General features: G+C 38.9%; 2 protein-coding genes and 1 pseudogene across 2 annotated transcripts; 2 read left to right on the forward strand and 1 right to left on the reverse strand.

Moving 5' to 3' along the window:
- Positions 1-602: 602 nt before the first annotated feature.
- Positions 603-10,624, reverse strand: LOC139821382 (uncharacterized). Its single transcript, XM_071792388.1, has 5 exons — positions 10,461-10,624; positions 5,431-5,438; positions 4,854-4,980; positions 4,611-4,779; positions 603-914 (listed from the first exon to the last, which is right to left on the reverse strand). The coding sequence occupies exons 1-5, from the start codon at positions 10,622-10,624 to the stop codon at positions 603-605; spliced, it is 780 nt and encodes a 259-aa protein (XP_071648489.1).
- A 4,779-nt stretch (positions 10,625-15,403) lies between these two features.
- On the forward strand, positions 15,404-16,132 carry LOC139821383 (uncharacterized). Its single transcript, XM_071792389.1, has one exon. The coding sequence runs from the start codon at positions 15,404-15,406 to the stop codon at positions 16,130-16,132; it is 729 nt and encodes a 242-aa protein (XP_071648490.1).
- An 8,981-nt stretch (positions 16,133-25,113) lies between these two features.
- LOC139821384 (putative nuclease HARBI1) lies at positions 25,114-26,821 on the forward strand (annotated as a pseudogene).
- Positions 26,822-26,847: the final 26 nt, after the last annotated feature.

Genomic DNA, 26,847 nt, shown 5'->3' on the forward strand with positions numbered 1-26,847 from the left:
GCAGATTGTTGTTAAAGAAGTCAAACTAAGTACGTTTAAACTTTAAATTACTCGAATATCATGAAATCTCAAAAAATTAGGCCTAAGTTTTAATTAAGGCTCGGATTTACAAATAAAGGGTATTTTCACGCTTGTCGCTCATCATTGAACCCATTTCTATCACAATAATCCTTAAATTATCAATATTTCACATTTCGACTCGTCATGATATGCAATCCTCTTAATCGCTCGAAAATCATACAAACGCTATATTTACGTGTTTATAAACTCAAAACTAATCATTAAATCATAATAAAATAAAATATAAACTTTAAATGTCAATTCTATAAATTTCGGCATTATCGCCTAATACTCGACTTTTGTACTTAATATTGAGCAATACTAACTGTATTTCACCCATACTTAATGAATCAAACTTAAATTTATAAAATATAAACCAAATAGAAAATAATGAATATTATCGATAATATGATAATTGCCACTTCCATCGCTATTATTAATACATCACAAATATCACGAATCATACTTCCGTACAATTTATAGGAATGGATAGTGTTTATAATTAGTCTCTTTATTTCGAGAATAGGAAAGATGTTCAAACCTTAATCTGGCGTGTTGTCCACCGCTGGTTGCGTGCATTGGATTATTTCATCCAACGGCACTTCGTCGTTATCGTCCACAGAAGGTAGAGAGATGTACACCTCCGTCTCGCTCGTTCGGTTGTCCGGACTCGGCGTAGCCTCTCTGACAGGTGCAACAGGTGTCGATGTCGCCCGCTGCTTCATCTGTGCCATTGTTTTTATTAATTTGGCCGATTTGGTTGTCGTTACATTCTTCACTGCTGGGCTGGTCTCGTGGCTCGACATAGTAGTCGTAAAAGACGTTTTCGCAGTTGGAGGCAAATTTGCCTTCGGCTGCAAGAGCACCGCTTATTATCGCGCCGTTAGTGCGTGCTGCAATTCACCCTCGCCTCCGCGAGCGATGAACATTCGCGTATAAGTCGCCCTGCGTGCCTCGCCATTGTACGCTCGATCATCGTGATCGATTCGACAATTTGTGAACATTCTCGCGTTTTGTGTTACCTACAAGTGCGACTGCTGTATAACGCCTCACGTGCGTTCATCGAGTGCAAGCTACATTGCGCCTTTTAATTGCCATCGCCTTCACGCCCGGCGAACAGTTTCGTGTCACGTGATCCGCGCACCGAGCCCACACCGAATCACGTGCGCGCAGAGTTTCGCGCTTACTCAAAGTGGGTTCACCATAATTTGTACTGAACTGACTATTAAAAATATTTTGTGCAATTCTCTAAAATCAAGTGTCTTATTCCAACCGCACGTCGGATCCTTGTCGGGGTCGACCCGGCATCTTACGCCAATTGACGAACCGGAGTTACGCCGGGAAATCATAAATCGCCAACAATATCTATAGGTCCATCTTAGTAAGAGTGTAAATAAAACCGGGACCATATTGCGCCCAACAACATGTCGATGCGCAGTACGGATCGGCGCAAAGCAGAATAATTAGTCAAGTTGACTTACTGGTTATACTGTGTTGAAGCTCGAGGCTGCGCGCAAGTCCGTGCGAAGCTTCTGTACCTCTGTTTGCCTTACAAAAAAATCTATAAAAAATTCCCAAATTTTCTGCGCAACTTTGGACCGGTCTTAAAATTTTTCTAATACTTTCCAGAATATTGCCTATAAATTTTAAAAAAATAGAAAATGGGGTTTTTGAGATATTCAAATTTTGGTAATTATTTAGTAATACGGGCCACCCTCCGATGACCTTGACCTTGACATATGTTGTCAAGGTCACACTTCTGAGTGACCTTCAGAAGTTTTTAGCCGGCGGTTGTTATTTGTTAAAAAGTTATTAACAAAAAAAGTTTCGAAAATATAGCAGCTATTTAGAGTATTGAGCTATTGAGAAGCATAAACGACCAATATTACGTCTTTTTTTTTTAAGTAAAGAATATCTCGTTTTAAAACTGTTTTAAAACAGAGCGTCACTCTAACCTACGTAGAGGTTAGATGACGCGCTTTAAAAGTATAAAACTGTTTACACTGCGTCACTAACCTACGTAGAGGTTAGTTGACGCACTTTAAACACTTAAATACTTTTAAAGCGCGTCACTAATTTATACGCCGAAATAATATTTCACGCGAAACGAAATATTCTCTACTTAAAAAAAAAACGTAATATATAAACGTAATATATAAACGTAAAAAGACGTAATATTGATCGTTTATGCTTCTCAATACTCAAAATAGCTGCTATATTTTCGAAACTTTTTTTGTTAATAACTTTTTAACGTATAATGACCGCCGGCTAAAAACTTCTAAAGGTCACTCAGGAGGGTGACCTTGACAACATATGTCAAGGTCATGGTCATCGGAGGGTGGTCCGTATTACTAAATAATTACCCAAATTTTTTGTGTTTTTTTATTCTATTTGTTTAACAATATTGAGAGTTATCTCGCCAGTAAGTGAAAAGAATTCAGCTTAGGTGTATTTTATTCGACCCAACTGGCCAACTTTATTAAATAGCACGCTACGTTTCGACCTCAGGTTTAGGTCCTTTTCAAGCGTTACGAGTACAAACTATTAATTAGTTAGGCATAATGCCTGCTACGCCACATCTAAAAACTAATGATAAAAAGTATTACGACATGTAACCTATATAGTTCACAATTACTAAAAATAAAGTACTTACATAATTTGTTCGTTGATAATTAAAATATATCGAAGACCGTTGACACGGCATATTCGATCGTTCGTAAAGAACTTGTCGAGTCGGCGATGTTACTGTTAATGTGCGGACACGGATAACAACAAAACAGTACCGCTCAAAGCGATCAAGAGGGGGGAACAGAGTAAGAAGTAGGAAATTATGTCTCTTCTATAATACGTTCGTAGAGAGCGTTGAGCTTCTCTGTGTCTCTTTGTAAATTTATATTATTGTTGAATTTTTTTATAAAAAACATTTCTGCTATTTCCCTCTTCTTAGTCTGTTTCTCCTTATGTAAGATTACTGGTTTATTCCAGTTGAAGTCGTGTCCATATGACATTCTGTGACAACTAACCACGGAATGATTACTGACGTTCTTCTTTATATCATTCTGGTGCTCCCTGAGACGCGTACATAAATGCCGTTTCGTTTGCCCGATGTACGCAGCATTACAATCTTTGCAGTTTATTTTATAAACTAATTTGGTTTGATTAAGATCATCTATCCTGTCTTTTCTTCTTTTTATTATGCAGTCGAGTTTTTTAGGGACCGTATATAAAAAATTAAATCAACTTAAAACACGAAATACATCTACCAAGGACAGTAAAATAATTTTTGATCCAAAGAATAGTATACCGTTACCATACGTGAAAAATCTGAGTGAGTCTATAAGTCAAGATCTAAAAAAAGTCAATATTAGTACTTTATATACGGTCCCTAAAAAACTCGACTGCATAATAAAAAGAGGGAAAGACAGGATAGATGATCTTAATCAAACCGAATTAGTTTATAAAATAAACTGCAAAGATTGTAATGCTGCGTACATCGGGCAAACGAAACGGCATTTATGTACGCATCTCAGGGAGCACCAGAATGATATAAAGAAGAACGTCAGTAATCATTCCGTGGTTAGTTGTCACAGAATGTCATATGGACATGACTTCGACTGGAATAAACCAGTAATCTTACATAAGGAGAAACAGACTAAGAAGAGGGAAATAGCAGAAATGGTTTTTATAAAAAAATTCAACGATAATATAAATTTACAAAGAGACACAGAGAAGCTCAACGCTCTCTACAAACGTATTATAGAAGAGACATAATTTCCTACTTCTTACTCTGTTCCCCCCTCTTGATCGCTTTGAGCGGTACTGTTTTGTTGTTATCCGTGTCCGCACATTAACAGTAACATCGCCAACTCGACAAGTTCTTTACGAACGATCGAATATGCCGTGTCAACGGTCTTCGATATATTTTAATTATCAACGAACAAATTATGTAAGCACTTTATTTTTAGTAATTGTGAACTATATATGTTACATGTCGTAATACTTTTTATCATTAATTTTTAGATGTGGCGTAGCAGGCATTATGCCTAACTAATTAATAGTTTGTACTCGTAACGCTTGAAAAGGACCTAAACCCGAGGTCGAAACGTAGCGTGCTATTTAATAAAGTTGGCCAGTTGGGTCGAATAAAATACACCTAAGCTGAATTTAACAATATTATTATAAAAATTTTGAGTAATTTTTTTTTAAATATGATCAAAATAGCATATTTTATGTTCAATGAATTTTTTTCTTAGACGTTGTCTAATAGGCGAGAAAATTCATTGAAAATCTTTCAGTACTCATTTTGCGCAGACTCTATTTCGGAAACGCTACATTTATTATAGAAACGCTCTTACAAGAATATAGTACTCGTAAAGACCTGCTAAAAAACGAACCGCCATCAAAAATAAAAAGGGTCGAGGTTTGACCCCTCGCGAATTGGTGTGGAATGCTTCATATATATATATATATATATATATATATATACACACACACACACACACACACACAAACACACACATTTAATTCAAAAGCATTATATTTTAACTTACCAAAATAGATAATGCTTTTTCGTCTTTTATTAAAATCTGAAACTGTTCTACAGTTTGCACCGGAAGGTTCAATTGCTGAACAGCTCGTACAATATCTTTACTACTTTTTTGTTTGTTTTCCAAATTATTTATTTTTTGCAATATTTTAGCTTGTTTCTTTTTTATTTCTCTAAAAAATTATATTTGTTTACTTATATTTTATTAGAATGTTAAATTATATGCTCATATATAAATAGCACTTACTTTATTTCAGATAGTATTGATTTTAAAATCGATAGTGACAGATTTATATAATTTTCTTCATCCACTGCTTTGTAGTTTAATGCATTGTCGTTTGGAATGTTTTCCTTATTTCTATTTAAATTGGCATCTGAAAATTGCATTATCAAAATATAATATTATTTATTATTATTATTAGTAGTAGTATTTGTTAATGCTTTACCTTCTGGTGCTTACATAGCAGTTTAGCCTGCCAGACTTTACACAACTATACATTTGTCAAATCCTGTTTCCGGTTGTTACATTTCGGTATTACGATCCTGCTTATAAACTACTCGAACAATGCTTATATTATGAATTTTACATTTGAACTATTTACTTTTTTCTTTCTCCATTTCTAATCTTATCTCTTTCAAAGCTTTCATCCATCCATACCCTGCTCCATCGTCACTCAGCATATCAATCATTCTTCCTTTCCAACTCTCTACTTTTTCACATCTCGTACTTACATGTCGCATATCTTCGTTTTCTTTTCCGCATAGTCTACATTTTCTCCATTCCTCATTCATCCAATACATATTCCCTCTTGTCTCATTTCCACACCTCATTCTCGCTATTAGGCTTATCTTTTCCTTCCCTTTTCTGACCCCATCTTTGATATATCTAGGCAGCCATCCTATTTTGACATCTTTATAATCCTTACACGCTTTTGAGTTTTCAATTTTTTCCGCTCTTTCCTGCATATCTACTTCTCTGTCTCTTGACACCATGCAACCAATACCTTCATCTCCTATCCTTATCAGTTCTTCCTCGCTCATGCCGCATCTCTGTATGTACTCTCTTCTCTCTTTACTTTCTGTCGACCAATTTTGTATATCTTCTCTGCTTTCTTCCTTTTCTTTCCTTCCAGGATTCTTTTAGAATTACATTTCCGTTATCATTTCTTATCTTCTCTTCATATTTTGCCGCTCTGCATTCCGCTACAATTCTTATCTTCGCTCTTTTCATTTCTTCTCTCACCACATACCCCGGGGTAGTTCTTTGTAAACCTAAAATCCATCTTATGTATCTCTCTTGCACTACCTCTACCTCCTTCCTTTCTCTATATCACCATATCTCTACTCCATACAACATTATTGGTTTTATAATTCTATCGAACAATTTCATTCTCCATATTATATCCGCGTTAAACTTTCTTTCTCCATAACTCCATATCCATGCCATCGCAATTTTTCCTTTCCTTATTCTATCTTTTATATGCATCTCGTCATTGTTGTTTCTGCATATTTTATACCCTAAGTAATTGATTTCTTTTGTCTCTTTAATTCTCGTATCTCCCCACCACCATTCTTTCTTTCTCTCTTTGCCGCTTCCCTTCTTGAATACAATTATTTTTTATTTTTCTGTACTTAGTTCTAGTTTCTTCCTTTTTATATACCTGTAGAACACCTTTATCATTATATATTTATCATATCTTCATTTTCTGCAACAAGCACTATGTCATCTGCATATTCTAGCGACCATATCTTTTCCTTTCCGATCTTCACTCCACTAGGATTTTTCTTCATCTCTTCTTCTAGGTCTGAAATATATATGTCAAATAATGTCGCGCTAATTGGACATCCCTGCCTCACTCCTTTTACAGCCCAAAATTCTTCCGTTTCTTTATTGCCTATCTTTACTCTGTATCTAGTTTCGCTATAAATCTCTTTCACTCTATAAATTAGACTTTTACTTATTCCTCTTTTTTCATCATCTCCCATATTTCTTCTCTATTTAATCTGTCGAAAGCTGCTTTCAGATCAGCGAAAAAAGCAAAAATTTTCTTCTTTTCCTTTTGATCCTCTTTCCTATTATATGTTCTAATATTTTTATATTCTCTATTGTTCCTCTTCCTTTCCTAAAACCTGCTTGTGTTCTGCTTTATCCACCCTTTTCGTCCAGCTCCTTTACAATCTTTGTATTTAAGCAGTTCGCATATGTCTTATATAACGTGCTCGTAAGTACTACCCCTCTGTAATTTTCTATCTTTTTTCTGTCTCCTTTCTTTCGTATCGGTATTATCACCCCCATTCTCCAATTTTCTGGAAAACCTTTTCCTTCCCATACCATCTTGACTAGTTCAGTGGCATTTTTAACTAGGTTGTCATCTCCACTTTTCCAAACTTCGTTTCTTATGCCATCTTCTCCTGCTGCCTTACCATTCTTTAACTTCTTTACTTCGTTTAGTACCTCTTTGCTCGTTAGTTCAATTGCATCTCCTTCTTCTTCGTTTCTTGCTCCCATTCCGCCATGATTTACTTCACTTCCTTCTAGGTTTTTCAAGAAGTATTCCTTTCACTCTTTCAACTCAATTTGCTTGCATATCTTTTCTCTTTTCTTCCTTCCCCTATTTATAAAGTCCCATGATTGTTTTTTTGTTTTAATCTCTTCTATTTCTCTCTCCTCCTTCCTCTTCCACTCTTTTTTCTTCTTTAGGCACAACGACTTATAGCAGTGTTTCATTTCTTTCCATCTTTTCTTCTTCTCTTCTCCTCCATTTATTTTTTTTTCTTTGTTTGTTTAGCTCTTTTGTTTCCTCATAGAGGAAGCTTTGTTTTCGTTAAAAAAATTTTTTTTTGTTTTTCTGAATGTGTTCAAAGGGGTTCTTTTTTAATAAAACTTTGAATTTTTGCAGAAATATTTGTTTATGCTTTAACTTTCGCAAATTTGGAGATATCGATCTATTCCTAATTTTATTATATTTTTCTGTCTTTTTTACCCCTATTTTATATATAATTTTTTAAGATTTAGTTGATTAGACCCAGCTTTATACGCGATTAAAGGTCCATAATTTTGATCGCATATAAAGCTAACAATAAATCTAATTAACCGAATTTAAAAGAATTATATTTTTTAATCGATAGAGTAACATGTAAAGAAGGTTGGGATTGAATTTGGCAATAATCGGTAAAGCGGTTCTTTTTTAATAAAATTTTGAGTTTTTATAGAAATGTTCGTTTATGCTTTAACTTCCGCAAATTTGGAGATATCGATCTATTTCTAATTTTATTATATTTTTCAGTCTTTTCTACCCTTATTTCATGTATAATTTTTTAAGATTTACTTGATTAGACCCAGCTTTATACGCGATCTATCGCATATAAAGCAGTCTAATTAACCGAATTTAAAAGAATTATATATGAAATAGGAGTAGAAAAGACTGAAAAATATAATAAAATTAGAAATAGATCGATATCTCCAAATTTGCGAAAGTTAAAGCTTTCTCTATGAGGAAGCCATGTGCTAATTTCTAATTTGCACAATTTTTTTTAATATAAAAACATTTGTAATTGTTGATGTACTAATTGTTTATTAATGGACCGATTTTTTGAAAACGAAATCAATTTTTTTTTTATGAGTTAATGAGACGATTCATAAATAAGAATCGTGTTATTGCTCGATTTGCCGAAGTGACGTCATTAATTTTTCATCTTCTTACACTCGTTATCCCACCACGGACTCCACCTTATCTTTCTTCCTTTTCCTTTCTTTTTCTTTTTTGTTGCATTTCCTATATTGTCCTTCATTTCTTTCCATTTCTCTTCAACATTGTTCGTAACTCTCCATTCTGCCCTTTCTATGTTTGCTTTAAATGCTTTCTTTCCCTCCTCAGACCAGTCTTGAATCTCTTCTTTTTCTTCTCATTCCGTTCTCTTTTCCTCTTTTTCCCCTCTTATTCTTATTGTTATTGGTTGGTGGTCGGAATCTGTCCTGCATTGCACCTTGAATTGTTTTATTTTGTCCCATGCTTCTATATTCGCGATTCCTAGATCTATTACTGATCTGTTTCCATTTTTTTCATAGGTCTATTCGCCATCTTCGTCAACGTATTTTTCTCCATTCAACACCATCCATTTTCTGTCTTCGACCGTCTCCAATAGGTCTCTACTTTGCTTGTTTATCAGTCTGTCTTTTGAGCTTCTCTTATTTCCATCTTTATCATGTTCTGTCCATAGTGTTCCTCCTCCTTCGCTTCCTATTCTCGCGTTAAAGTCACCGCATATTAATAATATTTCTTCTTCTTTTTCTTTCATTGTTTTTTTTAAATTCTTAATTAGTTCTTCGCCGCCTCCTCTGCTGTAGATAGTCATTATTCTCCATCGCTCCCCTCCTATTAAAACTCTTCTTTCTTGAATGCCTTTTGCTGTATCTACATATTCCTCCTCCTCTATCTCCTCTCACCCCGGTGATTATACCCCCCATCGCTCTTCCCCTCTTGTTTTCCATCCTCGCACACTGATTTATCCATCTCCATCCACTCGGCATTCTCTCGCACCAGTTCTCCCAATCTTTCTCCTCTAACCAAGTTTCGGTTAACCCTATTATATCAAAATTGTTTAAATATTCCCAAAATTCCTCATCCTTATTCTTCACTCCAGCAACATTCCACACAATCATTCTTATCTCTTTCTCATCCAGACCACTATCCTTCATTCTCTTCTTTACTTCTATCCGTTTGTTCCCCACGAAATCTCCCTACTCTCATCTCACCGCATTCATCATCCCATACATACTCTGTTCCGTTCTTAAATGCTCTATTGTATCCTATTTTAACCGTCGCGCCTCTCTCCCTCTCATTCTTCGCCCACGCTCTTATTTCTTTATGTCTCGTTCTTTCTTTTATAGTTAGGTCATCATCAACAAAAATCCCTGATCCTTTCAGATTCATTCGCTTTTCCATTAGTTTCCTCTTGTCTTTATACTTTTCCATTTTTACTAAAATTGCTTTTTCTTTCGCTTTTCCTATCTCGAACACATCCTCTATGCCTTTTTTGTAACCTACGCACCCCATTTCTTTAAACACATCTTTTACTACCTCTCTTACGTTCTCTTTTCTACCGCTCGCACCTTTTATTATAATATTCTTCTTTTTTTCTTTTTTCTCAGCAGCTTTGCATCATCTTTCTAGAACTTCAACTTTCCGTTTTAATTCATTATTTTTATTTGTCATTTTCTCTTCCCTTTCTCTGCATTCCTTTTTAAACTCCTCAAACATCTTCACTGCATCCTCCTTGTTTCTGTTTAGCTCCCCGATTATTTCATCTATTATGGATTTCTTGTGCCCTTCAAGTAGTATTTTTATTTCTTCCATTTTATAACCTTTTTCACTATCTACTTTGTTAGATTTAACTTCTTTTTTAATTCCTTTTATGCTTGTATCTTCTTCCTTGTCTTCTTTCTCTCTTTTTCTCTTCCACAACGACGCTATCGAAATTGTACTGCTTGTACTACTTTTCTTCTCCTTTCCCAACCTCTCCGCGTTCGTCTTTCTTCCTCGCCTGTTTCCTTTGGTTGTATCAGTTTCACTCTTCCCACTTTTGATGCCGCTTACTGACGCGTGTTTTAGTAGCCACCACTCGGTTCGCTGCTCCGCCGAAACCTCTTCGGTTTGCTCCTCCACGCTCCTCTCTTGTCTTACTTCTATTACTATTATTATCATCTTTATTTAAGGCCGAGGCACAGCTGAAACGTCGAGATTAGATGAAAGAGCCGATGAATTCAATACTTCGCCAGACGTATGGTCGGGTCGAAGTAATAAACAATATTTATATAAAAATCCTAAAGCGTAAATCATTACATTACACAGACCTTGCATTTTTTTTATTCAATTTTTCTTTACATTCTTCGTTTTTATTTTTTGTGAAAGCCAGGGTAAAATTTGAAATATCCTGTAGTTGCTGGTCTAACATATCACCTTCAGTCAGCATAAAATCCTTTTCTATGAATGTGACTTGAGAACCTTGAGGCCCCATAACATAAGACAGTGCTTCGCTGCCTGAAAGCCAACAATGTATTGTTACAAAACATGGTAGGCAACAGGACGTCTTGGCGCCTATCGTGTTTTCTGGGTTGTCCTTCAGATTATTATAAATAATTATTTATTTTTTTTTTGGACATATAAATATCGTGTAGGCAGGATAAACTCACTCAGTTGTACAAATTACACTTCCGAAGGGACGAGTGATTTCTTACACTGTCGATTCTTTGCTTCGTAAAAAGAAAGGGGCCCAATGCTCTCTGTCTTGTGACTCTTCGCGGCCCTCGCCAGCTCATCTATTAGGATCGCCTCCCGTTTGAGGAAAATTCCAGTGAATAATCGCTCTTTCTCTATTGCGTACACAATACTCGTAGAAAACACTCACTCCGTATCTGAATCAGAGATGCAAAATCAGAGATGGGAGACGAGGTCCCGTCAAAAAATGGCCGCCGAGCGTACATGTACGTAGCGTCTCTATGGTGCGTATCCCCTCTATTCATCTTTCGACAGGGCCGTGTCTTCCATCTGGCATAAGGCTGAATCCCCATGCAGCAAAACTGCGGAACGCTCGTGATTGGCTCCGCTCTCGTTCGCTCTCCTCGTCGCGCGTCGCTTCAAGACCATGAGAGCGAGTGAAAACAAGAGAGTGAGGGGGGAGGGAGAAATAGGAAGGAGCTAGAGAACGCTTGAAATGATCGATGTTGTTTGTAAATAATGATTTTATTTATAAATAAAGATAAATATATTATTTTTATTTAAAAATTGAATATTGTTGAAACTTAGTTTTACATATTTATCATACTTTTACATATATGTTACACATGTTTATAATCATTTAATGCAGCCATTTATCATCGTAAATTGCTGCAACAACTGACATGTTATCCTCAAAACATTTTTCACAATTTCTCCAAAAAGGCATATTGTACGCTTTATATTTAATGTCATTCGGTAAAATATCTAAATATATATTTCCTAATTTGCTACATTTAAAAATATCAACATGTGTTGAATTTAAATTTTCATCGATTACATAAAGAGGCTCAATTTTATTAAATTTTCTACCTACAAGCCGATATATGCCGTCACTGTATTTTAAAATATTATCAATGATAACAATTCTACCGTCATGTAAAATACAGCAGTTATTTTTATTATCTACATCATACGTAAAATTATTAATTTTAATCCGATGAAATTGCAATAATAATTTATTTGTTATTATAACAGGTTTATTATTTTCTGTGATAATTTTTTTCGGGCCATAGGCGGTAATTATTTTACTTGATTTAAGTAATGTAGGCGATATTGCATCATTTATTATATTTTTTTCGTAGCGATTACAAATTTGAATTAATTTCTTCGTTCGACTCCTAATAATCTTCCGGAAAAATGTCATATTGTTTTCAAATAGAAAGCATGAAAAATGATGCAAGGGGCCAAATCTACGAACATCTTCAGTGAAATAAATTAAACAGTGTACATTGTATGAAATAATTTTGTCCGTAAATTTTGATGCAATTGCAAACAAATGCTTCTAATAATTTCTGTGTTTTATCAATTTCATTGTCGTTCGGTTTTGGCTTGATTAAGAGGCGAATAGCACAATGCAGTTTTAAAAAATGTAACATCCTAGTATCATTTCCAAATAAATCTAATAATACGGTCGGTGATGTACACAATAAAAATTGACGATATTCTGTTGTTTTAAGTCGATGACAGTCATTTAAACCTCGTGGACGACGTACAAATTCTTTTGGGCATTGGGTAGCTATCGTTAACAAACGTTCGGAAATACAATTTTTTGTTTCTACATTCAATGGTATTGTCTTGTGTTTTCCTTCGATCCACGCATCCAATAAAGTTTTCTTGACGACTCCAATACACACTTGATGCATATATAGTCAATTACTACTTGACTCACTAATCCCATGGGTAAATTGTAGAGAGCCGAAATCCCATTATAATGTCCGTCGTCATTATTCCCAGAATTATTCTGAAAAGAAATGAATTCTTGATCGGTCCTAAGAGCGTAGCCTATTCCTTTATACACATGGGTATAGTCATTCTTATGACGTTCTCCACGAATTTTACACTTTGGGCAGCTGTAATAACCACCATGACCTTTAATATTAAGATAATGGTGTTTTGCTGGAGTGTCGGCAATAAATGTATTTAACTGTAATTTAATATTTTGTCCATTAAATATTAATCCTGTATTTGTTAATTCGATGATTTTCTTATTAAAATCAGCGAAAAAGTCTTTGAAATCACGAGGTTGTTTTTTTCCTTGATAAAGGCCTGCTATTATGGACGTTTATCGGTTATATTTATTATTCGGAATTGTATCGGCCACACGTCGCAGGCCGCAGGGGGAAGTGATCTGCGCAGTTCCTTTGGTCCAACAAACCCACGGCTTCATCCCGAGTTCAAGACACCGCGGACATACACACACAATTACACATACACACATACATATACACCCTGGCCATATTGTCTTGTATTTAAAAGAGGCAGGTGCCAGTATCAAGAAGAAGAAGAAGAAGGCCACACGTCGCAACGAACATTATTATAAATATTAGCACCATCGGTAGAAAAGTCTACAAGTAATATACGAGGTATTTTGTCACTGATTGGTATGTTTTTTAATTTCATAATAATGTTATTAGCAACACCAATATGAAGATAATGGCCAGGATTGAGAACCTTTATATCTGTGCACTTTGTAGGAGTCTTTAACAGAGTTCGAGCATCTTTCGGTAACTGCCGACACTTATGTTCTCTAAGAACAGATAACATACTGTTAATCTGAACGTGAGCCATCTTGGTTTTAACACACATCCTGGCTAAGTCAGTAGTAAATTGATCTTGAGTATTGACGAATGCACCATTTGAATTATGACTATCATAATTGTCGTCATTATCATAATAATCGTCATCATCATAATAATCGTCGGTAAATGTCTAGATTAAGGGTGACCTCACCAATTTCAATGACCTTGATGTATGTTGTCAAGGTCATGACCCCGAGTGACCTTCAGAAGGTTTTAGCCGTCGCTCGTTATTCATTAAAAAGTTATTAACAAAAAAGTTTGGAAAATATAGCAGTTATTTTGAGTACTAATAGACAAATAATTGATATTTATGTGGAAATAGTATATGTATGAACGAAGGAAAATTATTTAAAGCAGTGAATTGTTGATATATTGAAAGGAAAATTATTTAAAGTAGAGAATAGAGAGTATGTACTTTGTATGTACTTTCTAAGTTGAAGCGAAGTTCACACTATACAGGATCAAGGAATTCGTATTTATGTATAAGGTAGTACTCTATTTATGACATTTCAAGTTTTTATTTACATTGGTTGAAAAGTAGCTACATGAGTAAGAATATTAACCGTTTAAAGCGCGTCACTAACCTACATAGGTTAGTTGACGCCCTTTAAACACTTAAATACTTTTAAAGCGCGTCACTAATCTATATGCCGAAGGCGTGTCTTAAAATCAGTGAGGAAGCCTTCCCCCGCCTATTTGTGTACTGTTTATACACATGTGTAATACGATATGTTATTTACTATATACACGGATAATACGTATATATAGTGCAATATCATACGAAAATACTTCAATTTATCAACAATTTACTGCTTTAAATTGTGTTTTGGTAAAGCAGCGACTTTCTCGCGGAATAAAGTATTCTCTGCTTTAAAAAAAAAACGTAATAGTCGTTTATGCCTTCTGTCGTGCCGGTACCGGGAGTTGCTCTCAGGGTCGGCACAGGATTCGGGAATCTCGGGTCGGAGAAGAAACACTCGTCACGATGTATAACATTAACGGCCAAATATATTTCTCATTTACACTTTGATACAGTTCCCTTTATTTTAGTTACGACACTCGCGTTTCAGTAAGTGATTTATGAGTCGTTAATCGGATGCACGTGTCCGCTAAGATGGCGACTGTCCGCCGCTCGTCGAAAAGGCGGGCGCTTTATCCGCTCGGTATTGCTGACTTAGTTGTCAGCGTTTTTGATACCTCGATCAAAGGTCTAACGGACAGGTGATGTCCGGGATGACCATATTTGGTCATTCCCGAAGCTTGTGCAGCTCTTCGCGTCAGCGGTCTTCGTCGCTAGGGTTGGATTTCGTATCGGAGCCACTTGGTGTTGCCAAGTGTATTAATTATTCTTAACTACGTTGTGCGCTCACATCCTTTCCCCCGCGGAAAAAAAACTGAGGTGTTCGAAGTTTTTCGTTATTTATTTATCTGGTTTTTTTTTTTTTTTTTTTTTTAGGGGGTTACAGTCTAATTTCCTTAGTTCTTGTTGAGAATATGCTTGACTACCTTATACATATATACATATATATTGAGTCATGCGCGCGCGCGCAGCGAGTGGTTCCGAAATCACGCAAGCGTGTCGTCGCGGAGAGCCGATCGTCATGCGAACGCGTCGTTCTTTTTGCGCGGGCAGTCTCGTCGTTGATCGTGTCACGAGCTGGTGCACGATTGATACAACAAATAAAAGTATTTTTTTTGAGTTTGATAAAGGTGTCCTTTTCTCCTGTTCTCCTTTCCTGGCAAAGCTATCTGCGCAAGGGTCGCGGAAATCGTTTCGCATCAACAGGTATGGGCCCAGCGACGAGTCCAGTGCGACAGGGCTTGCAGGACGGTCTGTGAGAGTCAGGCGGAAAAAGGGAACACGAGGCAAAGAGTCGGCCATTTTTAGAGTCGCAAAAGTTAGTCGAAAAAGTCACGCGAGCGAGTAGGAAGTGTGGAAAATGCCAGACAAATTTTCGGTAGGGCAGGTGCCCAAGTTCGATGGAACAAATTTCTTCGGATGGAAATTCCAAATGAGCGCGGCGTTAACAGCGTGCGGCGTCTACGAAGTCGTGGATGGCACGAGGGCGAGGCCGGCGGCCGAACGAGACGAGCTGATGAAGGCGTGGGTAAAAGACAACGCCAAGGCCATGTATCTAATTTCGAAGTCCCTAGAGTACAAACATCTCGAGAGCCTGCTGGTCTGCTCGACTACAAAGGAGATGTGGGACGGTCTGGCGAGGATTCATCAGCAGAATTCGGCAGCGAACAAGCTCTTGCTGATGCAACGGTTCCACGAATACCGAATGAGCCCGACGGATACAGCCATACAACACGTGGCGAAAATTCAAAATATGGCGAGGCAACTTCTGGATCTCGGAGAAAACGTATCCGACTTAACAATTATGGCGAAAATACTAGCCAGCTTAACGTCAAAGTTCAGCACCTTGCAGAGAGCGTGGGACAGTGTCGACCCGGCTCGAAAAACCCTAGAGAACCTGCAAGAACGTCTCATCAAAGAGGAAAGTCGTTTAGATGCTGAAGGGGGCGAGATAGCGGCGCTTGCGGCAATCCGAATCAGCGGCGAGAAGGCTGGCGGTTCGAAAAAGAAAGAAGACTCGAAGAGCAAAGAGGAGAAGAAAGCGTGGCGCGAGAAGAAAAAAAAGAACGTCGAGTGTTACGTCTGTTAAGAGAAGGGGCATTACGCGCGCGAATGCCCGACGCGAAAACAAAAGAAAGATGGCGGCGGTGAGAGCGAGTTACGTGGGTGCGCGTTTATTGCCACGAGTCTGGTGAGTGAGCGAGATCGGTACAGCAGTGGGCCGGGCGCGGAATTGAAGACCAGATGGCTGAAACTCGACAAGAGATGTCTGGTATACCGACAGCAGCGCGGCGCTTCTAGACACATCACGTTTCGACGCGAGTGGTTCTCTGAGTTTCGTCCGGAGAAAAGCACGGTGATATCGGTCGGCGACGACGGCGTGTGCGAAGTGGCCGGCGAAGGCACTGTGACAATTGAGAAACTCGTGAACGGCGTGTGGAGCGAGGCGCGAATCGAAAACGTGCTCTATGTACCGGCAGTGCGCAGCAACTTGTTTTCCGTCGGTATTTGCACCTCGAAAAGAATGGAAGTGAGATTCGCGGGTAATTGCGTGGGCATGATGGACAGCGGTAAGATCACGACTGGAGTCAAGCAGTCTAATCAGATCTACAGAATGTTTTTCCGTGTGAAAAGTGCGCGCAACATAGGCGAAGTGAATGTGTCAACGGCGAGCTTAAAGGTCTGGCACGAACGCCTAGGATATTTGAACAAACGTGCATTATGTGATCTAGTCAAGAAAGAGCTCGTGGAAGGAGTCAAGGTCACAAACGAGAGAGACTTTTTCTGCGACGCCTGTCAGTTAGGAAAAGCACACAGATTACCGTTCGAGAAGGTCGATAAGGAAGTCAGCACGACGCCGGGGGAGCTCACGCACAGCGACGTGTGCGGACCCATGTCAGAGAACTCACCAGGAGGAGCGCGTTACTTCGTAACATTCATCGACGATGCTTCCGAGTTCCCTCACGTATATTTTTTGAAATACAAGTCGGACGTGTTCGACCGTTTCAGAGAATATGAGAGGATGATCGCGAACAAATTCGTCCGCCCAATGAAGGTGCTGCGGTGCGACAACGGCCGGGAGTACTGCAATGATAGAATGACACAGTATCTGTCAACACGCGGAATACGGTTTGAACCGAGTGCACCGTACACGCCAGAACAAAATGGCAAATCAAAAAGGGATAACCGCACGATTGTCGAGTGCGCGCGTACGATGCTGAAAAATTTACCAACGTTCCTGTGGGCGGAAGCAGTTAATACTGCGGTGTACATCCAGAATCGAGTGCTGTCGTCGGAAAGAAGAGGAGGAAAAACGTCGTGTGAGCTCTGGACCGGAGAAAAACCTGATCTGAGGCATGTCAAGGTGTTTGGGTCGGAAGCTTTCGTGCACGTACCCAAACAGTTCACAAGCAAGTTTGACGCAAGTTCGAAGAAGGTGCTGTTTGTGGGGTACGAAGGAGACTTTACTAGCTACAGGGTCTACAATCCTGAGACAAGAAACGTCACGGTATGAAGGAACGTGGTGTTCCATGAGGTGTATGGTCCGATCGAGTCGGCCGGAAAAGAGATCGAAAACGAAGAAATAACAATGTCAGTGGGAGGACTCAACGAGCGGGAAGACCCGGTGCGAGAGGTACCAAAGGACCCAGCAGTTGAAAACGAGCCAGAAGAACCTGCGGACGGTGACGTACCGGCAGCAGCCTTTACAAACCGAGCCTTGCCAGCTACGAAGGCGAGATCAGCTGCGACTGCCAGCGAGGTATGACCAATACGAGATAAACCTGGCAGAGTACGAACCTCCCGCGAACTTCAAAGAAGCGGTAACCGAACCAGAATCAGCGAAGTGGGTCGAAGCAATTCACGAGGAACTGGAAGCACACCGTAGAAACTCCACGTGGACAATCGTTCCAAAACAAGAAAAGAAGAAAACTATCGACTCCAAGTGGGTGTTTAAAAAGTTGCGAGACGCAACCGGGAGCGTGCACCGATACAAAGCTCGCGAGAGGATCCTCTGTGCGAGAGGATTTCAACAAAGAAAGGGGATAGACTACACAGAGACGTTCTCACCAGTGGTGAGGTACGACTCCCTGCGCCTGCTGCTGGCACTCGTCGCTCAAGAGGACCTCGAACTCATCCAGTTCGATGTAAAGACGGCATTTCTTTACGGGAACCTGGACGAGGAGATTCACATGGAAGTGCCTGAAGGGCTCGACGTGGAAGAATGCGCGGGGACCGGTGAAAGTGTAGTGTGTCGACTCATCAAGTCGCTATACGGTTTAAAGCAAACACCTCGGTGCTGGAACCGTAAGTTCAGTGGTTTTCTGAAACAATTCAGTTTCAAAGAAACAAGTGCGGACAAGTGTATTTATATCGGTTATTACGAGGGTTTTAGAGTATATCCAGCGTTATTTGTCGACGACGGTCTTGTCGCGTGTAAATCCAAGGAAATTCTCGAGCGAATAATAATGATGTTGAGTCAAGAATTCGAGATTACGCAGAGCGACGGGAGCTGTTTCGTAGGACTACAAATAAATCGCGATCGAGAAAGAAAGTCGGTATTCATTCATCAAAGCGCGTACGTAAAACGTATTCTCGAGAGATTCAGTATGAGTGAAGCGAAGCCTCTGGCTATACCGGCAGACCCTCATGTTATCCTATGTCCGGTAGATAAGAATGAAAGTGTGAGAAGCGTGCCCTATCGCGAAGCCGTGGGTTCGCTGATGTTTGTCGCGATCGTGTCGAGACCTGACATTGCGTTCGCGGTAAACAGCGCTAGCAAGTTCCTTAATAATCACGATCTAAGCCACTGGCGAGCTGTGAAAAGAATTTTTGCTTATTTAGTTGGTACGGTAGATTTAGGTATCGAGTATCGAAACTGCGAAAGCGAGTCCAAGCTAATCGGTTTTTCAGACTCGGATTACGCGGGGGACCTAGAAACCCGCAGATCCACGACCGGGTACTTGTTCAATCTCGCGAATGGACCAATCACGTGGTCATCTCGACGTCATAAAATGGTAACACTGAGCACCACAGAGTCCGAGTACGTCGCCGCCTCGTCCGTTGCGAAAGAGGCTGTATGGCTGCAAAGCCTGCTAGATAATATCGGATGTCGTTGTGACAGCGCCACTATCTTGTACGTAGATAATCAAAGTGCTATCAAAATAGCGAAAAATCCTGTTTCATGAGAGGACCAAGCACATCGACGTCCGATACCATCACATCCGCGAGATGATCAATAAAAGCGAAATTCGAGTCGAGTATGTTCCGTCAGAAATGCAAAAAGCGGACATACTAACGAAAGCGTTGCCAAAGAAAAAGTTCATGCGTTTGCGTGAAAGTATGGGTATGCGTGAGAGTGTGCAAAGGCAGTCAAGCGGCGGAAGTATTGAGAATATGCTTGACTAGCTTATACATATATACATATATATTGAGTCATGCGCGCAGCGAGTGGTTCCGAAATCACGCAAGCATGTCGTCGCGGGGAGCCGATCGTCATGCGAACGCGTCGTTCTTTTTGCGCGGGCAGTCTCGTCGTTGATCGTGTCACGAGCTGGTGCACGATTGATACAACAAATAAAAGTATTTCTTTTGAGTTCGATAAAGGTGTCCTTTTCTCCTGTTCTCCTTTCCTGGCAAAGCTATCTGTGCAAGGGTCGCGGAAATCGTTTTGCATCAACAGTTCTAATATGTATGCTGTGGTTTCCCCTTTTAAATTCTTAATGGTTCCCCTTTTTCTTTATTACATAAATGATTACAAGTATAATGCTTCCTATAGCTATAATTATGGTCGCGGAACCTACAGGATATACAATGTTCTTATTCGTAAAAATGCTTGGTTGGTTATTTTTTACTTCTTTTTTAATTTCATCTAGATTTAAACTTAACTTTATCAATTCCGACGGATCTTTGATTACTGGTTCTAACTTTATTTCCTTTTCGGAATCTAATTCGTTGTCTAATGTTATACTTTTTTCTAAGGTATTAGTTACATTGAATTCTGGTAAATACATTTCTACATATTTAGTATAGATTCGGTTTCTAGTTTCTAAAATTATATCTGGTGTTTTTTTACAAGTTATTTTACAATTATCGCGTAATGTTATTTTTCCGGTTTTTTTCAATTTTAATTTTATTTTCTGGCAATTCATTACATTGTATTATAATTTCCGATATTTTTAAAGTGGAATATAACCATGTTTGAGGTCCGGCTAATGTTATCCAAAATGTTACATTAGAAATGACGTGACGTTGTCTACGGTTTTCTACGTATCTAGGCACTTTTACAAAAAGTTGCACCTCGCTTGGTGCATTCGCAGTTACAAAATACACGGGAAAATATTGGTCGCATATAAATTTAGTAGTTTCTCGCGTACATTTATTTAAATCGCTTTCTTTTAATATTATATAATTATAATTCTCTCGGTTTATTCCTAATAGCATGTGTGAAGGTTCTAGTAGGGTAAACACATTATGGTCGTTGTGTATTGGTACAGGTAAAATTTTTATTAATTCGTATACCGGATATGCTATTATAGGGAACGCGAGGATAGTGTATACGTTCGAATTGTCGTAATACGCGCTTACGCTTACGTATCTTTGGATCGCATTCCAGTTTTCGGTCTGGATTTTAAATGGAAAGTTTAATCCTCTGGTTAAGTGTGAGGTTGCCTCCTTTAATTCTACGATTATATTTTCTAATGGAAGTACGCGTGTATAAGTAGAATGTCATTTTGTGTATATGTTAAATAGTCTGTAATATCGTTTATATCCGTCGTGAGGTCAGTTAGGATAGCGGTTATCAGTATTATTTGTTCGTCTATTTCCTCTCAGTGTATGAATTGGTCGTGTAGTTTTCTGGTGACGTTTGCCAGTAAATTTTCGTTGTGAGATAGCGTCTGTTCCAATTTTTCCATGTGTCCTAATGTGGAGTTGATGATCTTCAGCTAGTTCTTCGCTGCCGGCTGTAGCGTCTCTTGCTGATTATTAAATATTTGTAATTGCTCGTTGATTGTTTTTGCGTCTTCTGCATCCATGGTACCAAATAGAGTTTTACTTATCTCTCCAATGGCATTGATTAACCCTCGCTTAATTACGGGTGACTTGTAAATTGTTTGTAAGTGTTCTAGGGCGCGTGTCGTTTTATCGTTTTCTCTCTTATTGGTCCGAAGAGCAATCTGGCATTTATTATTGACGTCTCCAGTGGCATAACTGCAAAGTTCCTCGGTATTCTCTAGGTATCTTTGGAACTGTTGGTGTCTGATTTTTAATGCGGTTACCTCTATGCGTATCGCTAATTTCCACGTTGCTTTCGTTTGCTGCAGGTGTCCGATTCTCTCGAAATATTATAGATACCTGGCTCGTTGATAAATTGCGTCACTTTGTACGGTGGTACGGACGACGCCGACGCTCCTGTTGTGAGGTGCTGATAGAGGATGAGAAAATTTCTAACGATGCGTAATTTTATTTCTCTTGAAACGTCAGATTTTTTATTTACTTTCTCTTTATTCTTCTCGGGTAAGCGGACGTTCGCCGGCGCGCTATCAGTTCGCTTCGTGATCTTCTGTTTCACCGCCGTGGTGCGTGTTAACTTATTGTTTTTCAAATTAAGTACATTGCAAAAATCGTCGCATCTCTGCTCTAACGCCTTTCTTTCTTTATTATTAAAAAATTTCTTGCGTTTTTTATTTAATTTCTCGCGTCGTTCTTGAATTGATTTGCGCTCTTCCATCGCGGGTAATGTGAGTACCTCAACCGTGTTATTCACCGGCACCTCTTCTAGAGTTACATGCGGTGTGATAATTTTGACGGGCTTTTTAGTAACGTTTCCTATGCTTATTGGGCAGATAAAGTCTATCGGTTTTACCCTACAGTTACCGATAAATACTCTCGGAATTACCTCTTCGCCTCTTACAATACCTACTTTATTTGTGTTGGTTATCGCGGATATTATTGTCTTGCTATGCGGTGGTAAAGTAAACTTTCGATACGGCTGTAATTTAAATGTCGCGGTACCGATTTTTAATCGATTTTCGGCGTGATTGGGTACGGCTTGATGTTTTTTCAGGAAATCGATTCCCAGAATGCCTTGGTAATCCATCGGGAAATCATCTTGTACTACGTACATTGTATGCCGTATTATTTCCTTGCCTAATATGGATGCTCGTATCTTCCCGAGGGTGTAGATTTGATGTCCAGTTACGCCGGTCAGCGCTATTTTCTTTTCTCGTATTTTTGTCGTGTCTTTGAGTTTTCCTAATTTTATAAAAGTGACGGCGGCTTCGGAATCTAGCAAAAAACTTAGTTTTCCCTTGGTCGCTTTTTGCATTAGGAGAGTGACTAGGTCTAGATTAAAATTTTTATCCGTTTTGCCTGTCACCTGTGCTACTCGATACTCGCGCGCATGTCGCGTCTTATGTTTCTCTGTTTTTCTTCCTTGTCGCTACCGCTGCTGCGGCTGCTGCTGCTGTCGCTATATGGCGTTTCATCATCCGGTTCCGGGGTCCTATTTCCTCGACTCTTTTCTGTCGCGTTTATTGGTTTCTTTTTACGTGTATTATGTTTAGATTGGCGAATCCGTTCCTTTTCGGGTCGTCCGTTCAGTGACCAGAATTCGTCTCGCTTATGCCCGGTCTTCTTGCAATAGGTGCACTCGATCGCATTTATTCCGTTGGGCTTATCCGGTTTCGGCAACGAGAATCTATTTGCGTGTCGGCTCGTACGGCAGTCTCGCCCGTAATGGCCTGTTTTACATTTGTGACTTTTGCGGTCCTTGAATAGCGCACGTTTTCTTTATTAAATTTATTTTTGGGCGTCGGCTGTTCGTTCCGCGGGGAGGGGCCTATTACCTTTTCCTCCGCATTGGCGCCGGTTATTGCTTCTTGTAGCGTTGGGTAGCGTTGCGCTTTGACTACCATTTTAATGTCTTTGTGCAGCCCGATCTGGTAATTATTTAGGGCCTGCACCTTTATACTGTCGAGGATGGCCTTCTGCTGCTCTTGCGAGTGCCCTTGGCCTTTCTCCATGGCCTCGTACAGTTCTCGCGCTAGCTTTTCTACGCGCCGCCTGAATTCCTGTGCGCTTTTTCCCGATTGTTGCTTTAGAGAATTAAACTCTAGTTGCAGGTGGGTCATACTGTGCTTTCCTAGATATTCTGTTTCTAATTCGCGTTTTAATTGCGCGAAATCATGAATATCGCGCGTGTCAAAATCTATCATGGCTTTGCCTTTAAATTTAGTGCATAACATTGCCTCCAGGAGCATTGATTTGTCCGCGGGCTGTATGTTCTTCATCGCGTAATTACTGGCGTTTAGAAATTCGCGGACGTGCTCACAGGACTCCCGTTTATCTCGGAAATCATGTTTCGGGCTTCCTTCAAGCTAAGGTACCCGATGTGGTATCCTGGTTGATTACGGACGTTGATACGCGTTCGCCCGTAGGTAACGTCCAGAGGACCCTAGCTGCGTAGGCGGCGACCTATTTCGTCGGGGCGATCGTAGGTAGCGGCTTCTAACCTGCTTACGCGGTTCTGTATATCGCGGATTGCGCGAAGGACTTCGACAGAACGGTCAAATTCTACGGCCTCTGCACGGTTCATGCGGTCCTGCATGTCGCGCATCATGTTCAGGATGTCGTTAAGCACGGAGTCCTGTGCTCCTGGACCTGCTCGCGCCGGCTCAGAGGCTCGGCTTTGGTCTATTTCGAACGGTCGCCTGTTAACCGAGGGTCTGATTCGCTCCATTTCCGCGTTGACCTGCTCGGTGGTCACCGGCATATTTTGAATCTCGTCGCGGGGTATATTGTCCCGATCTGCTCTTCCTTGCTGGCTCATAATGTCCTCCGCGGAATCTTTGTTAGGATCGAAGATGCTACTGTCGTATGACGTGCGGGAATATTGTTCACGCAATAAAATCTCTGAAAAACGGAAAAGCCATTGGCCCAGACAGCGTATTATGCTAAAGTCATCAAACTGATAGCCGACTGAGAAGGTAAGGGACTAGATTTACTAATCGCATTTTTCAATGCGATTTATAGATCAGGTAATATCCCTTCCGACTGGTTGAAATCAACATTTATTACTCTGCCTAAAAAAACTCAGGCCTCACGCTGTGATGACTATCGCATGATTAGTCTCATGTCTCATGTTCTAAAAATATTTCTTAAAATAATTCACACCCGAATCTTCAGGAAATGCGAGTACCAGCTGGATGAAACTCAATTCGGATTCAGGAATGGTCTTGGCACCTGCGAAGCGTTGTTCTCCTTGAACGTACTAACACAAAGATGCAGAGACATGAACATCAATGTATTTGCATGCTTCATTGACTATAAAAAAGCATTCGACTGCGTCAAACATCATAAGATAATAGAGATCCTCAGAGCGACTGGGATCGACAGAGAAGAAATACGCTTAATCTCAAACTTCTACTGGCAACAAACCGCAGAAGTTAGACTGGAATCAGCATCGTCGGAAACAACTCTCATCGAGAAAGGAGTGCGGCAGGGATGTGTCTTATCACCATTACTATTCAATATATACTCGGAGACTATTTTCAAGGAAGCTCTAGAAAGAATTATTGGTGGAATCAGGATTAATGGCAGGACGATTAATAATATCAGATATGCTGACGATACCGTTGTGTTAGCAGAGAACATGCATGACCTGCAGAACATGATGAACCGCATAGTTCGACACAGTGAAAGCTTTGGCCTCTTCACGAATACTACAAAAACCAAAACCATGGTTTTCTCTAAGACACATGTGCGTGCACATCTGATTATTAAGGGGGCAACTGTGGAACAAGTCTTGTCTTTCAAATATCTTGGAACCATCATGACCAGTCTATATGACCCTAAGAAAGAGATCAGATCAAGAATTGAGCAGGCTAGAAGAACATTTACGAATATGAAGACGTTCTTCACGAGATCGGATCTAAGTTTGGACCTCAGGGTCCGTATGATCAGATGCTACATATTCTCTACTCTGTTATACGGTTGCGAAAGCTAGACTTTTGACCCAAATACGGAAAAGAAAATAGATGCTTTTGAGATGTATCTGTGGGTCCGTTCCGTTTCGCGCAGTGAGCGCATGAATCGCAGCCAAAGCGCTGCGCGCATTGATATTGTTCCGTTTCGCTGATGCGCATATGCGCTCTTGGAAACGGAACAGCTCTTGATGCGTTTGATGTAAAGTTGAAAATGGATGCTACCATGAACGACGCGCTATCAACAATAACCTCATTGTTACTAATAAATTCGAATGACAACAAAATTAGCAGTAGTGAATCCAGTGATAGTGAAAATGAAGATAAAGATGAAGATATTCTGTTTAATTCAGAAATGGAAATATTATATACAGTATTAATGGTTAATGAAACACTTGGAGAGATGGTTTTTGTGGAAAAATTATATGATTATGTAGAACGAGTTATTCCTGGATATTCGAAAACAATATTTAAAGAACATTTTCGGTTAAGTAATAATTATATAATTATATTTTTGTATTTAAAAAATGAGAACATAAATAAATTAATCTTTTACTCCGATTATTCCACACACAATTATTAAAATATAATAAAAACAATTAATTTTGTAAATATTTAATTAACTAATTACTTAATCAAAATAATTAATTACTTAACCAATTTTTTTATTTATTTCATGTTCTTATTTTTTAAAAATTAATGAAGTTTTTATAAAATTAAATTTTACAAAATTAATTGTTTTTATTAGATTTTATCAGTTAAACTTCTCTATTTTAGAATGTTTCCTGCAACATTTGAAATGGTGCTTGGAGTAATTGGTCCAGGATTACGTGCTATTAATAATAATATACCTTATGGTAGAAAAAGAATATCAGAAGAAAAACAATTACTTATAGCCATCTGGTTTATGGCTACACCTGATTCCTACAGGTATATTTAATACTTATTCTGTACAATGAAAATATGGCAAAATATAATATATTACATATATATATATATATATTAAATATATATTAAATATATAATATATTAAATGTTACTTATATAAGAAGTTGTAACATTATTTAATTCACATGACATATTATTGTTGTAGATCTGTAGCTACAAAATTTGGTGTCGGGAGAGCAACTGCTTTTCGAGCATTACGGCGAGTAACATATGCTCTACATTGTGTTTCACCTCGTTTTATTAGATGGCCGAGAGATCAGATTGCTTTAAATGTAATGGAACGATTTCAACGATCATGTGGCTTTCCCAACATAGTTGGCGCTATCGATGGCACGAACATTAAAATTCGAGCCCTTGTCAAAGATGCAAACTCTTAATATTAATAGAAAAGACTTTCACTCCATGAACGTTCAAGTTGTATGTGATTCTCAGGGCCTATTTACACATTGCTATGCTGGACAGCCGGGCTCTGTCCACGATACGAGAGTATTCCGGAATTCACCGGTGGCTCGATTTCTCGAATTTCCCTCATATCATTGGAGATGCTGCATATGGTATTCATCCCCATATAATGGTGCCATTTCGGAATAACGGACATCTAACAATTCGGCAAACAAATTTCAATTTTTGTTTGTCATCATCGAGGATGGCAGCCAAAAGAGCAATAGGGCAATTAAAAATTCGTTTCAGAATATTGCTAGATTATTTGCCATTAATCGATATAAAAAAAATCCCTGAATTTTTATTATATCGCATGTTGTGTACTACATAATATTTGTATACTTCAAAATGATGAAATGTTCATTGGCGTAAACAATCATTTTAACACCAAGATGATTACTATATAGTAATAATTACACGTCTTTCAATACTT

This window comes from Temnothorax longispinosus, chromosome 11 (genome assembly GCF_030848805.1).
Source record: "Temnothorax longispinosus isolate EJ_2023e chromosome 11, Tlon_JGU_v1, whole genome shotgun sequence".
NCBI lineage: Eukaryota > Metazoa > Arthropoda > Insecta > Hymenoptera > Formicidae > Temnothorax > Temnothorax longispinosus.